Source organism: Leucoraja erinacea, chromosome 23 (assembly GCF_028641065.1).
Source record: "Leucoraja erinacea ecotype New England chromosome 23, Leri_hhj_1, whole genome shotgun sequence".
In the NCBI taxonomy this organism is placed as follows: domain Eukaryota; kingdom Metazoa; phylum Chordata; class Chondrichthyes; order Rajiformes; family Rajidae; genus Leucoraja; species Leucoraja erinaceus.
In genome coordinates, this window is record NC_073399.1 from 15,672,088 (window position 1) to 15,687,900 (window position 15,813).

The following is a 15,813-nucleotide window of genomic DNA, read 5'->3' on the forward strand; positions in this document are numbered from 1 at the left end:
TTGGTGGGTCGAAGAGCCTTTTTCTGCGCTGTATATCTAAATTAAACTAAATCTAACTAAATCCTAACATTAGATTTGCCAAACCTAATTTATCATTTGTAAAATATTTTCACTCTTTTGAATCGTATTGTGAGATTTAAGAACTCAGTTACCATAGCTTTAATGATGTATTCCAGATATTTGCTTTACTGTAGATGCAATCAGAAAGCTAACAGCTGATGTCAGTCAAAATGGCCCATAGTTTCTTATTTATCATGCAACACTTTATTGAATAGTGATGTTAAATTTAATACTGTCCAGCTTGCTGGGACTACTCCAGAATCAAGAGAACTTTGGACGATCATCACAAATGTGTCCACTACCTGGATAGCCACTTCTTTAGAATGCTAGGATGCAGAATATCATATCTCTAGGATATGTCATATTTTAATCATCCTAATATCTCTAGATATTTCTTTTTAGTAATATTAGTTATTTAAGCTGCTCACTGCACCTAGAACATCAGATTGCATTCTGCCTTGTTTTGTTTGTGCATTATGTAGTGAACACTGAGGAAAAAAACATTTCCCCACAGATTCGCCAGAGCTGCCATCATTTAATTGTTTCCCAGATAACCTTTCTGATCAGTTCTCAATGTGGCTCGTATCTATTTTTGCTACTCCATTCATTTTCACGTTGCTGTAGCATTCAGAGAATCATTTCATTATTTATCTTTAGTTTTGGCAAAGAGGCCGATTTCAAGGTTTTTAAGGAAAAAGCAAGCCCCCTCCTCCCCCTCCACTCCTACCACTGGCTACGCAATTCACAACTTTTCTATCCCTGAGCTTCACAATTCACAAATCCTTATCCTTTTGGGCTCACACCTGTCTTTACATTCCTGGCCTTTGTCCAACAATCTGCCAATCAAAAAAAAAACCCTCGACACTGTTCACCTATTACCAGCCATGTTCTGTCCTGCTCCTCTTCTCTTCCAGCTTTCTTTTCTGCTCCTGCTTCATTCAGTCTGAAGAAGGGTCCCGACCTGATACTTCACCCAACATGTTTTCCAGAGATGGTTCAATTATTTTTTATTGTCACATATGCACAGCATAGTGAAATTCTTTTGTACAACCCACAAATGCACAGTCACCACATTGCACAGTTGCTGCCTGACCCGTTGAGTTCCTCCAGTACTTTGTGCTTTTCTTTGGTAAACCAGCATTTGCAGTTCCTTGTTATTACAAGATGACGGATATTGTGGAATAATTTTCTTGTGTGACTTGTCACCTTTCAAGCTGTTCCCATTTCAGGACCATATTGCAGACTCAGTAGCACCAGTGGACATTTTCAAGAGGGGGCAATTGCACTTAACAATGTCTTCCTCTTTTGTTTAAATACAAAGTGTGGAGTGGTGACCTACTGGCAAAGGGATGAAGGTTGTAACAGGATGGCAGGAAGATTCTAGAATCCACCTTTGAAGCAGAGCTTTGGCACGGTGTCACTTTTGTCACGATTATTTTTCTTTGCTGAATTGCCACCATACTCACTAAAAGTGAAAAATTTGCGGAAAAAAATGTTACCAATTAATCCAGTCGATAGATTAATTTACAGGTGTTAGAGGATATGAGGAGAAGGCAGGAGAATGGAGTTAGGATGGAGAGATAGATCAGCCATGATTAAATGGCGGAGTAGATCTCTTCCATCTCCGGATGTGGCGGCGCTGCCCAAGCAGCTGCGGCTCACCTGCAGTCCGTCTATCTTTTTTTTTTTTTTTTTTGTCTTGTTGGACGTATGTTTTAGTTTATTTTTAGTTGTGTATGTGTGGGGGGGCGGGGGAAACTTGTTTTAGTCTCTTCCTTCGGGGGTAGCGACCTTTTCTTTGCTGTATCTCCTTCTCCCTCTGCGCTGAGGCCTAATTGCAAAACTGTGTTCATTGTGTGTTCTGTTATTTTATTCTCTGTAATGACTGCAAAGGCATGTAATTTCATTGAAACCAAAAGTTTGAATGACAATAAAGAATACTTTATACTTTATAGACTTGATGGGCTGAATGGCCTAATTCTACTATCATTTATGATTCCTTATGATCTTATCCAATTCACACTTGTTTGTTATCATTAATTTAGGAAAGCAGTGCTAATATTACGTTGGTGATTCTTTTCTGTCATTTGAAATACCCAGAACAGGGATGTTTTGGCAGCATGCATGATGAGTTGGAGCAGGCAGCATTTGCAGACTTTGCTGTAAAGTAATCAGAAAACTAATTATAAAAAAGGTTTCAGGCTTCTTGCCAAAACTCATTAGCTGATTACCTAAGTACTTCCAGCAGTTAAATTAGCAACACCAGATTTCCTCCACTCTCTGCTGCTGCTTCATTTCTGAACATGGCTCCCTACAGCGCAGAAAAGGTGAATGTGATAATTTAATAGCCAACATGATTTAAGTTCTCTGTGCTGTGTCGAGGCAATCTTTCAGTCATCTTTCTGGAAAAATTATACCTAATCATGTTAATGCATGCGCTGCCATTAATAACTTCTTCCTCGGTGTTCCATGCAAGGTGACACCGAAGCATATTTTATTCGTAGCTATAACAAATAGGCATGTTGGCTCAGGTGTTGGCTCAGGTGTCTGTGTTTTCTTGTTACTTATCCCATATCCTCTTAAAAGTTAGGAAAAGCTGAGCTCTGCAATGTACTATTTACAACGGTAGTTTAGTTTAGTTTAGAGATACAGCGTGGAAAAAGGCCCTTCGGCCCACTGAGTCCTCACCGGCCAGCGATCTGCGCACATTAACACTATCCTTCACACACTTGGGACAATTTACACGTACACCAAGCCAATGAACCTACATACCTGTATGTCTTTGGAGTGTGGGAGGAAACCGAAGATCTCGGAGAAAACCCACGGGGAGAACGTGTAAACCCCGTACAGACAGTACCCGTAGTCGGAATCGAATTCAGGTCTCCGGCGCTTTTCTATTTTCTATAAATTCCAGAAAGCTCAGCTTTGGGCTTCATTTCTAACAGAAAAAATCTTACTTACCACGAAAGTTAGGGTGATAAGGCCCGTAATGTCCGAGGTGCCATTTACCTGCATTAAATAAATAAATATATTTGAAGTTATTTTTGACAAAGTGTCATAATTTTACTGATAAGCATTCTTATATTAAATGAAAAAATGTTTTACCACCATTGTTACTGATTACTTTGAAATATCATTTGAAATAATTCTGACATATTTAGACATGGAGGAATAAGAACAGGTTAGATTGGGGGGGGGATCAGAGATGCTATCATGCAGTGCACCTTTACGTGTGCTATGCACCAGAGTTGATTGTAAAACCAATTCTGAATGCAGTTGGATACTCTCTGCACCTTCAACAAAGTTTAATGTTGTCGAGTCTGAAGAAGGGTCTTGATCCGGAACGTCACCTATTCCATTTCTCCAGAGATGCTGCCTGACCCGCTGAATTACTCTCGTTTTTTTGTGTCTATCTTCGAAATAAAGCTGTTTTTGGTTTCTCTGTATGTATTATTCACTAACACGCAGGCGTGTAGTAATATCCAACATCACTCACAGCATCTTTCTATTAAAGTTCTAGAAATTAAACTATCCACTCGTAGCAATTGGATATAACAGACCACATGTCTAGAAGCAAACTCGTCAACAACTTTGAGACCCGCTTCAGTGTTACTTAATCATTATTGGCTTCTGCAGGTCACAGAATATGTAATAAACCAGAAAGTTCTGGAGAAGCTCATTAGACCAAGCATCAGCATTCCAGAAGCTGCAATTTTTCTAATTTTCAGTCATAGTGCATGGAGTCTGACACTTGTTGTAGCCCACAGGAATGTTTCCTTAAGTTAAATACTGATCCTTACTATGGGGATCCCTTGACTTAGCCCCCTCTTGCTTCCCCAGCATCATACCTGATTTGTACCTGATTTGACTATGACATCTACAAATCGTCACTATCAATTTCCTGAGTTCATTTACAGGCCACCAAACCCCTCCCCTACAACCCAATGCTCTGACTTTGGTCCTGGCATTCACACACGACTATTTTTCTTCATTACTGCGAAAGTATGATAACATAGAATTAGTGTGAATGGGCGATCGAAGGTCAGCGTGGATTTGGTGAGCTGAAGGCCCTGTTTCCATGCAGTATCTCTGGACTAGACACTAGATTGACACAATCTACAATCTTGGACAAACTACATATTGCCCACCCACCCCCAGTTTAGCAATTATTATTTAGCAAGGGTTATCTCCTTCAAATGGGTAAACTGTACATATCACTCAACTATTTAAAAATATAAAGAGAGAGAAAATGGGGGATACTGTGTTAGTTAGTCCAATGCCTTCTCTCAGGAAATTATTAGAATCAAATATGCAGGCCAGGGAGACTAAACACACTGAACAAGTCCACCTTAACAGGGTGAGACAGCATTGATTTTTAACTTAATTCATCCCGAATGGAACTGGTAGAATTATTAAAGTGGTGACAGAAGTAATGGACAAGGAAATTGGGTGCGGGGCTTGTTTTCACAGAGGCCCAGGACCGTCGGAGAGTGTGGAGGAGGGTCAGGGCAGTGAGTACTTAAATCGGGCACGGGGCTTGTTTTCACAGAGGCCCAGGACCGTCGGAGAGTGTGGAGGAGGGTCAGGGCTTACCGAAATCCGTAACGTTCCACACTCCATAGGGAGGGTTCTGGTGGAAGCCGCTGATTGGTGGAAGCAGACTAGAGGAAGCAGCTGATTGGGTGCAACCTCAGGTTAGCATTTGTGCTTTCTGGTTAAAGGTACAGCGCTTTAGTAAAGGTACAGTGAGCCAAGGGTACAGCGGGCTAAAGGTACAGTGCTTTTTGTTTATATAATAAAGGGCAGTTTAAAGGTCACGAGGGAGCAGCTGTTGTTAGTCAGATACCTGCTGATTTCTCCCAGCAGTTTCTATTGTATTATACTGGTATCAGATCCAGGGTAAGGCGGGAGAATGACAGTCAGAGCAGTATACTGTTCTGGATGTCAGATGTGGGAGGTCATGGTGTTGGATGGCCCTCCAGACGTCCACATCTGCACCAGGTGCAGCGAGATGGGGTTCCTAAGGGACCGTATTAGGATCCTGGAGCAGCAGCTCGATGACCTCTGTCTGATCAGGGAGAGTGAGGAGGTCATAGAGGGGAGTTATAGAGAGGTGGTCACTCCAAAACCACGGGAGAGAGACATGTGGGTCACGTTAAGGATGGGCAAGAACGGCAGGAACGAGTGAGTACTCCAATGTCGGTACACCTCGCAAATAAGTACTCCTGTTTGAGTACGGATGGGGGTGACAGCCTACCCGGGGGTAGTGACAGCGGACGGGCCTCCAGCACAGAGACCGGCCCTGTTGCTCCAAAAGGTAGGGAAAAAAAGAGGGCAATAGTAATTGGGGACTCTATTGTTAGGGGGTCGGATAGGCGATTCTGTGGACGCAGTCGGGAGACCAGGATGGTGGTCTGCCTCCCTGGTGCCAAGGTCTCGGATGTGTCTCAACGCATCCAAGATATCCTTAAATCAGAGGGAGAGGAGCCTGAGGTCGTGGTACATATAGGTACCAATGACATAGGTAAAAAAAGGGAAGAGGTCCTGAAGGGAGGATTTAGGGAGTTGGGAGGAGAGTTAAGAAAAAGGACCAAAAAGGTAACAATCTCAGGATTACTGCCTGTGCCACGGGACAGTGAGAGTAGGAATGGAGCGAGGTGGAGGATAAATGCGTGGCTGAAAGACTGGTGCAGAGGGCAGGGATTCAAGTTCCTGGATCATTGGGACTTCTTTTGGGGAAGGTGGGACCTGTACAGAAAGGATGGGTTGCACTTGAACCCGAGGGGGACCAATATCCTAGCGGGGAAATTTGCAAAGGCAGCTGGGGAGACTTTAAACTAGAATGGTTGGGGCGAGGGACTCAAATAGCGAAAGGTAGTAGACAGAATGGGAGGCAGGAAGCAGAAATGGGAAGCACTCGGACACAAGAGGAGAAAGAAAAAAAAGGAAATAAACAGAGAATAAGAGACGGGGGTTTTCTTAAATGTGCATATTTTAATGCTAGGAGCATTGTAAGAAAGGTGGATGAGCTTAGAGTCTGGATAGACACCTGGAAGTATGATGATGTGGCGATCAGTGAAACGTGGTTGCAGGAGGGCTGTGATTGGAAACTAAATATTCCAGGATTTCGCTGCTTCAGGTGTGATAGAATTGGAGGGGCAAGAGGTGGAGGTGTTGCATTGCTAGTCAGGGAAGATATTACAGCAGTGCTTTGGCAGGATAGATTGGAGGGCTCATCTAGGGAGGCTATTTGGGTGGAATTGAGAAGTGGGAAAGGTGTAGCAACTCTTATAGGGGTGTATTATAGACCGCCAAACGGGGAACGAGAATTGGAAGAGCAAATATGTAAGGAGATAGCAGATATTAGTAGTAAGCACAAGGTAGTGATTGTGGGAGATTTCAACTTTCCACACATAGACTGGGAAACACATTCTGTAAATGGGCTGGATGGGTTGGAGTTTGTAAAATGTGTGCAGGATAGTTTTTTGCAGCAATACATAGAGGTACCTACTAGAGGAGGGGCAGTGCTGGACCTCCTGATAGGAAATGAGACTGGACAGGTGGCGGAGGTATGCGTTGGGGAGCACTTCGGGTCCAGTGATCACAATACCATTAGTTTCAATATAATTATGGAGAGGGTCAGAACTGGACCTAGGGTTGAGATTTTTGATTGGAGAAAGGCTAACTTTGATGCGATGCGAGATGATTTAAAAGGAGTGAACTGGGACATTTTGTTTTATGGGAAAGATGTAGAAGAGAAATGGAGGACATTTAAAGGGGAAATTTTAAGAGTACAGAATCTTTATGTTCCTGTTCGGTTGAAAGGAAACAGTAAAAATTGGAAAGAGCCCTGGTTTTCAAGGGAAATTGGACATCTTGTTCGGAAAAAGAGGGAGATCTACAATAATTATAGGCAGCATGAAGTAAATGAGGTGCTTGAGGAGTATAAGGAATGTAAAAAGAATCTTAAGAAAGAAATTAGAAAAGCTAAAAGAAGATATGAGGTTGCTTTGGCAAGTAAGGTGAAAGTAAATCCAAAGGGTTTCTACAGCTATATTAATAGCAAAAGGATAACGAGGGATAAAATTGGTCCATTGGAGAGACAGAGTGGACAGCTATCTGCAGAGCCAAAAGAGATGGGGGAGATATTGAACAATTTTTTTTCTTCGGTATTCACCAAGGAGAAGGATATTGAATTATGTGAGGTAAGGGAAACTAGTAGAGTAGCTATGGATACTATGAGGTTCAAAGTAAAAGAAGTACTGACACTTTTGAAAAATATAAAAGTGGATAAGTCTCCAGGTCCTGACAGGATATTCCCTAGGACATTGAGGGAAGTTACTGTAGAAATAGCCGGGGCTATGACCGAAATATTTCAAATGTCATTAGAAACGGGAATAGTCCCCAAGGATTGGCGTACTGCGCATGTTGTTCCATTGTTTAAAAAGGGTTCTAAGAGTAAACCTAGCAATTATAGACCTGTTAGTTTGACTTCAGTGGTGGGCAAATTAATGGAAAAGATACTTAGAGATAATATATATAAGCATCTAGATAAACAGGGTCTGATTAGGAACAGTCAACATGGATTTGTGCCCGGAAGGTCATGTTTGACTAATCTTCTTGAATTTTTTGAAGAGGTTACTAGGGAAATTGACGAGGGTAAAGCAGTGGATGTTGTCTATATGGACTTTAGTAAGGCCTTTGACAAGGTTCCTCATGGAAGGTTGGTTAAGAAGGTTCAACTGTTGGGTATAAATGCAGGAATAGCAAGATGGATTCAACAGTGGCTGAATGGGAGAAGCCAGAGGGTAATGGTGGATGGCTGTTTATCGGGTTGGAGGCAGGTGACTAGTGGGGTGCCTCAGGGATCTGTGTTGGGTCCTTTGTTGTTTGTCATGTACATCAATGATCTGGATGAAGGTGTGGTAAATTGGATTAGTAAGTATGCAGATGATACCAAGATAGGGGGTGTTGTGGATAATTAAGAGGATTTCCAAAGTCTACAGAGTGATTTAGGCCATTTGGAAAAATGGGCTGAAAGATGGCAGATGGAGTTTAATGCTGATAAATGTGAGGTGCTACACCTTGGCAGGACAAATCAAAATAGGACATACATGGTAAATGGTAGGGAATTGAAGAATACAGTTGAACAGAGGGATCTGGGTATAACCATGCATAGTTCCTTGAAGGTGGAATCTCCTATAGATAGGGTGGTAAAGAAAGCTTTTGGTATGCTAGCCTTTATAAATCAGAGCATTGAGTATAGAAGCTGGGATGTAATGTTAAAATTGTACAAGACATTGGTGAGACCAAATCTGGAGTATGGTGTACAATTTTGGTCGCCCAATTATAGGAAGGATGTCAACAAAATAGAGAGAGTACAGAGGAGATTTACTAGAATGTTGCCTGGGTTTTAACAACTAAGTTACAGAGATAGGTTGAATAAGTTAGGTCTTTATTCTCTGGAGCGCAGAAGGTTAAGGGGGGACCTGATAGAGGTCTTTAAAATGATGAGAGGGATAGACAGAGTTGATGTGTACAAGCTTTTCCCTTTGAGAATAGGGAAGATTCAAACAAGAGGACATGACTTCAGAATTAAGGGACAGAAGTTTAGGGGTAATATGAGGGGGAACTTCTTTACTCAGAGAGTGGTAGCGGTGTGGAATGAGCTTCCAGTGGAAGTGGTGGAGGCAGGTTCATTGGTATCATTTAAAAATGAATTGGATAGGCATATGGATGAGAAGGGAATGGAGGGTTATGGTATGAGTGCAGGCAGGTGGGACTAAGGGGAAAAGAAATTTGTTCGGCACGGACTTGTAGGGCCGAGATGGCCTGTTTCCGTGCTGTAATTGTTATATGGTTATATGAAATGCCTTCAGATATTTATATGGATTTCGAGAAATAGTCCTTCATAAGAGACTGCAAACTAAACTTAAAGCTCACAGAACTGAATGGATGTAATTGACTGGCTAGAAAATTGTCTGAAAGTCAGCAAACAGAGGGTGAGGGTGATGGCCAGGTGCTCAAACTGGAAGGATGTGACTACCAGTGTCTCTCAAGGATCTGTTCTGCTGTTTCCTGTTTATAATGGACTTAGATTACATGACTGAATAATACACACCCAAGTTTGTCAACGACACAAAAATAGACTTCGTTATGAACAATGTGGGTGGGTAGATCGTTCTGCAGAGAAAAAAAAATTAATGGATTCATCAAATGAGCAAAACTGTGACAAACCTATTTTAATGTGGGAAAATGTGAGCACATCCTCTTTCGACGTGGGTAAGTTACAACAAAGCAAATAGCTGGGGAACAGCAGGAAATAAAACAAAACAGTCTTAGAGTGCCACGTAAATAGATAAAAGTCATGGACAGGTATAAAAAAAATCAAGTATTTTAGAACGCCTGCCTTTAAAGTGGGGGATGTTATGCAATCTCAACACCATGCCCTGGCTATATCTAATCTGAAATACTACAAGCAGTTGTGTGAACCACACCAAGGGAGATAAATATTAGTCATAGCAATAAGGTGTGTATTTAGCAGATTAGATTATGACTACAGTTTAGTTTAGAGATACAGCAAGGAAACATAGCCTCAGCCCACAGACCACTCCAATCATCAATCACCCATTCACAATAATTCTATGTTATCCCACTTCCTGCTCCACTCCCTACATGTTAAGGGGCAATTTTACTGAGGCCAATTTGTCTACAAACCTGCATGCTTTTGGAATGTGGGAGGAAGCCAATGCAGATGGAGGAAACCCACGTGGTCACAGGGAGAACATGCAAATTCCACACAAACAGCACCCGAGGTCAGGTTCGAACCCTAGTCTCTGGCACAGTGTGACAGCAGTTCAACCAGCTGCACCACTGTGCTGCTCTCAAGATGACACAACAGATTACACAAATCAAAATTGTATTTTCCTGAAATTAGATTACAGGAGAATTTGATCAAAGTTGTTATTAAGGCGAATTTGTAGTTAAACACAGCATTTAGAAAATAAATCAATGGTTCATTGAGGCATAAGGGGGGTGTCAAATGACAAATTTAACACCTGTATTATAAGTATGTATTGTTTACCCCATTTCTACCTCCTCAGAGATACCCAGGTATATTGAAAATCACTATATTACAAGGCAGGATATACCAAATTTACACCGAAATGACTGGAGAAATGATGTCTGACTAGCAGAGTAGATAAGGTGATGAGATGAGCATAAGGTGAGTTGACTTTTAGAAATGTGATGCAGCAGAGAGAAATAGATTTTTAGATATTTAAGGAATCAAAGGACATTGGATTGAATTAGTACAGGAAAGGGTGCTGAGGTAAAAAAGAAAACCACAATCTTAATGACTGGCAGAGAATACACATGGTCAAATTACTTCCTTCAGCTTCTGTTTCTTATGTTATGAAACTATTTCTGCTGGATGTGCAGTTTAGACTAATGATTAGAGCCATGACTTTTAGGAGTGAACTAAGGAAGCATTTTTCGAGAAGAAGGATAGTGGAAGTTTGGAGCACTCATCTACTGATGACAATTGAAGATAGTTCAACCATTGATAGAACTCTGAAGAAGGGATCCGACCCGAAATGCCACCCGTTCCTTTTCTCCAGAGATGCTGCCTGATCCGCTGTGTTACTCCAGCTCTTTGTGTCTATCAACCATTGATAGATATTTGTTTGTCAAAGCTACTGGTGAACGCTATTGATTGCTAGTATGTTGTGGTTCTGTAAGACTTCCTGTACCTGCAATTTAGGCACAGAGCCTACAACACAGGCCGTTGATCTACAACACATTTATTTGAGCCTATAACCCCTATACATGAGGCGCTTCTTCACTTAGGTGATTGACCTATACACGGCCTGTGTACTATATGCATTTCTTTTTATTGTATTCCACACTGGAGCCGATGACTAAGTCCCTGTCGTATAACGCAACACTGACTGTTATATGACCTTTTTTTTTTTGTAGGCTATGACACAGCCTGGGCTCTTCCTGACACAGGCCTGGAGCCTATGACCCACTTTGGTGGCCTTTTTTTTTTTTTGACTCGCAGTGTTCCCAACTTGTCGAAAGCCCAAAACGTGTGCCTGAGTGCCTAATACAGTACCTTACCAACACAGGCCCAGAGCCATTTTAAAACAGCCCTGATTTCCTAAGAACGTGTCCAGAATCTCAGACCGTAGGGCAAAGAGCCGTAAAAACACACCTAGGGCATAAAACATTGCCGACATAACGTAACAAAACCTTACAAATACGGGGACGCATGCCGAGTGGTTTTGTGTGCTTGATAGGTGCAGTGTAATTACCATTTGTTTTTTCATCTTCGAACTCAATGTTTTTTAGAAGTGCTGTATTGAACGGAACCCGACAGACAATTGATGCCGCATAAATAAAATAAAGGACTAAAGACCAAAAAAGGGGTATCCTCCCCACTCTGGGGGAATCTAGAAAGGGAAAACTCCTATCACCCACCCTCTCGTTGGCGTAGGGCGGTGTTCGGAAGAGAAAACCGCTTAGGGCGGGACCTATCTGTGGGGCGCATTCGCCTCCTGGACCGGTTCTGACAGCTAAAACGCTAACACAAGGTCCTTAGTGCCGCTCCGAGGGAAGGGAAGACTTAGAAGGGCTAAAAAGAAGAGATCATTCCCCTTGTTCAATATCGCATGCGGGAAGACAAAGGGCAGGGAGAGCAACAAAACAAGGGAAAGAAGAAAACAGGATGAAGAAAGGGAAAAGAAAGAGGGGAGGGGGCTAGGGGGAGCAAGGGATAGAGGAAAGAAGAGGGGAGGAAAAAAGAAAGGGAGGGGGATGGGAGAGGCAGAAGAAGAGGTAAAGAAAAGGGAAAGAAAGAAGAGGGAGGGGTACCGAAGGGAGGAAAGGGAAGAAGGAAGGAAGGGAGAGAGGGCGAAAAAATAGAAGAAAGAGCTGGTGGCCAAGAGAGGGGAAGGGGAGAGGAAAAGGGGGGGGGAGAAGGAAGAGGGGGAGACGAAGGAAGGAACGGGAGGAGAAGGGGGGGGAAGGAAGGGAGAGGAGAGAGGGAGGGAGAAAGGAAAACTAAAGTGGGGAGGAGAGGAACAGGAGAAAGAAAGAGGGAAGAGGGAGAATGTGGAAGGGAGGGGATAAAACAGGAGAGGACGAATAAGAGGCGGAAGGCAGAAATAGGAAGACAAAGAAAGAGAAGGAGGAAGAGAAAAGGAGAGGAAGGGAAAGGGAAAAAGGATGAGGGGGGCTAGAGTAGAGAAAGGGGGAAAAAGGAGGCGCCAGGAAGATTTGGGGGAGAAAAAGGTTAAAAAGGAAAGGCCCGAGGAAAAAGGAGAGAAAAGGAAGAAGAGAAGGGAGGGGGAAGAAGGAGGAAAGAGGAAAGAAAAAGAAAAAGTGGGAAAAAGGAAAAAGGGGGGAGGAGGGGGAGGAAAGAAGGGGAGAGGGGAAGGGGAAGAAAGAGAAGGAAGAGGAAAAAAAGGAAGAAATAAGAACGGAAGGAAGAAAGGGAGAGGAGAAGAAGGGCAAGAGAGGAAAGAAGGGAAAAGTGAGAAGAAAAAGAGAAAAGAAGTGGGGACGTAAAGGAAGGATAATGCGAATAGGAGAAGGAAAAAATGAAAAGAGGGAAGGAAAGTGGAGAAAAGGGATTTAAGGATAAAAGAGGGAGGAGGAAATGAGGGAGGGGAAAAGGCAGAATAGATAGGAGAGGGGAAGAGGATGGGAAGGGGGAAACTGGAGGCAAAAAAAAAACACAATGAGGGGAAGAGAAAGTTGAGGGAACTGGGATAGGGCGAAAGAGGGATAGTAACGAAGGACATGGAAGGGCTATAGGGATGTATGGGGGAAAGGGTTTAAAGAGGGGGAGGGGAGGTAGAAGATGATGGGTAAGGGAGAGGGGGAGGGAAGATCTGCGTGAGGAGAAAGCGAGATGGGAAGACAGGGCAATTGAAGACGGAAAGGAGGGAGGGGGAGAAAGAGGGGTAAAAGAGTGAGAGGAGAGAGGGAGGAAGAGAGGAGGACGAGAAACTGGGAGAGGGAAAAGGGAAAGGAGAAAGGAACGCAGGAGGGGACAAAAGGAGGGAAAGAAAAGACAGGGAATACCAGGTGGAGGCCTGGGCGATGGAGAGCTGAGCGAGCAGATCTACGCCAGATAAAGTCCGGGCGAACAATGAAAGGAGAAAGTAGTGAGGTCTGAAAAAAAAGAGGTCCGCGGGGAGGGGAAAAGAAACGAACACATTAAATTGATCAATGAAGGGGAGCCAGGGGGAACTGAGAGAAGAAAATAAAAGGGCTATAGGGGGTGAAGGGACAGTGGGAAGACTGAACGCTGGTGAGGCAAAGAAGGAAGGTGGGGCAAAAAGGAACAGGAATTGAGAAGCCGCCATGAGGATGGAGTCGAGGAACAAAGCTAAGGAAAAAGGAACGCAGAAGGGAATGTTTGACCTGGAGAGAGGGGGAGAATCAGAGAGAAAGATGGGTGAAGGAAAAGGAAAGACTAGGTCGATCAACAAATCACGGCTGGTGGAAGACGATGAGGCTAAGTGGCCGGAGCACAAGGGAAGGGAACGGCAAGGGGGGGGGGAGAAGGCGGAGAGCGATGGGAAGGGAGGGGGAAGAGGCTAAGGGGGAGAAGGGGGTAGGGAGAGGCGAGAGGGAAAGAGGTCTCCCTAGCCACACTACTGGGGAAGGCATTAGGCCGATAGGGAATCGCGGAAGGGAAGGACAAGAGAGGGACAAGCGGACAAAAACCCCAGGAGAAGAAGGAAAAATGGAAAAAGCTCAGAGAGGAGACTCAGAGGGGACGGGGTCCGGGGAAAAGGGGGGGAGAAAAGGGGACAAGGAGAGAGGGATAGTCCAAGAGGGAAAAGATAAGGAAAAAAGAAGCGGACTGTGAGAAGAAGCAAAGGAGGACAGGATCAAAAGGAGGCGGAGGCTGGGGGATCGAGGGAAGAGGGGGAGCTAGGGGACCTCAGGATCCCCGAGAGCCTCACATGCAAGAGAGGGAGGAGGGCGAGGAGGAGGAGGGGGATAATCTCTGGGAGAAAGGAAATGAAGTATGGGCAGGAGGAGGAGAGGGAGGGAGGGAGGGATCTGGTGAGGAAGAAACGGGTGGGCAAGGAGATGAGGAAAAAGGAAGAAAAGGAAAGACGTAAGTGGAAGGGGAGGAACACTAAGAAAGGGAAGGAGGAGGGGGAAAACAAGCAACAAGGAAAAGACAGGGAGAAACGGTTAGTAGTTGACAAAAGAAGGTGGAAAAGGCCAGCGAGGTAAAGAGGGGAGGATGGGAAGCTTAGGGAGGAACAAGAGTAAAAAGGACGGGGGCGAGAGGGAGAAAAGTCTGGATGAGGGGAGAGAACAGATGTGAGCACAAAGATAAGGAATGAGGAAAAGGGGGTGATTATATGCAAAAGGGAGGGAGGAAGGCAGTGCATCCGAAACAACAGAAAAGGGAACCAGGAAAGATGAGTTGGGAGGGTTGGAGGGGAACACATGGGAGCGGCGAAAGAAGAAAGAAAAAGCATGCGAGGGGAAAGAGAGAGAACAGCAAGAGACTAGGATAGAAGGGAGGCTAGGGGCAGTTGATAAGGTGGTTGGGCCAGATCGAACAAGGGGAAGGAGAGAAGAAAAGGGGAGCGAAAAATAAAGAGAAAGATGACGGCAAGGGCGAACTTATACAGACAGCGGATAAGGGCGAGGGAAAAGAGGGGAATAGGACACAAAGGTAAATGTATAAGAAAGAGAATGAAAGATAGGGAGGATTCACTATAGGGAATGAAGCACATGAGAGGGAAGGGAAGATAAGGGGAGGGAAAAGGAAATACAAAAAGAAAGGGGTGGAGGGGAGAAAAGGAGGCAGCGGAGAGGGGGATATTAAGAAAAGAACAGCAGGGGAGAAAGGGGAGAGAAAAAGGTAGAGGAGAGGTAAGAATTAAGAAAGGGTGGGGGGGGACATGAGGAATAGCAGGGAAGGGAGGAAAGGCAGGCAGACAGAGTAAGGGACACAGGAAGAAGTGTTGGGATCAGATCACTGAGGAAACGGTGCGTGGGAAAGAGAGATAGGAAACAAGTGGGGGTAAAAGGGGAAAGGAACGGGGCCGAGGGATAAAAAATAGGTAGCAGGGAAACATAAGGTTCGGGAGAAGGAGGGAGCGAGGGGGCCAAAAAGGAAGTGAGTGAGGGAGGGGAGAGCCACGAAAAGGGTCTGAGAAAGAGAAAGGAACGGAAGGGAATGTGAAAATGGGAAAGGAACAAAAGAATAAGGAGACCTGAGGGAGACGAGGGGACCCATGGAAAATAGGAGGGGTGAGAGAAGGAACCTACAATGAGGGGGGAAAGGCCAAGAGGCGCGAAAAAAGACATGAAGAAGTGAAGCACAAAGAAGAAAGAGCATGGAGTGAGAACGAACAAGGGGGGGAGAGGGTGAAGAATGGTGGAAAATTGAAAGGGAGTGGGGGAGCAGAGGACGAAAGTGGTGAGGGGAAAGAGAATGGAGACAGGAGGGTAGAAGTAAGAGGAGGGAGGAAAAGAGGAAAGAGAGAAGAGCGAAAAGGAGGTAAGAGGAAAGGGGGAGAGAAGAGACTCAAAATAGGGGGACAGGCTCTTATCAAGAAACAGGAAAAGGAGGGGTAGCACGAGAGGGGATCAAGAGGGGAAACGCACAGAAGAAGAAGGAAGGGCATTGACGCGACAAGAACAGCAAGGGAAGGGCCAAAGTGGGGAGCAAGGGGAGGGAGTGGAGGCAAATGAGAGAAGAGAAATGGGAGG

General features: G+C 44.3%; 1 protein-coding gene across 4 annotated transcripts in view; it reads right to left on the reverse strand.

The window, feature by feature from the left end:
• The window catches only part of arsg (arylsulfatase G), a 104,744-nt gene that overhangs the window by 44,898 nt on the left and 44,033 nt on the right, over positions 1 to 15,813 (reverse strand). For all 4 annotated transcript variants that reach the window (XM_055653932.1, XM_055653933.1, XM_055653934.1 and 1 more), the window contains one exon: positions 3,022 to 3,069. In XM_055653932.1, the coding sequence (XP_055509907.1) occupies positions 3,022 to 3,069 (48 nt within the window). The remainder of the gene's footprint in view (positions 1 to 3,021; positions 3,070 to 15,813) is intronic.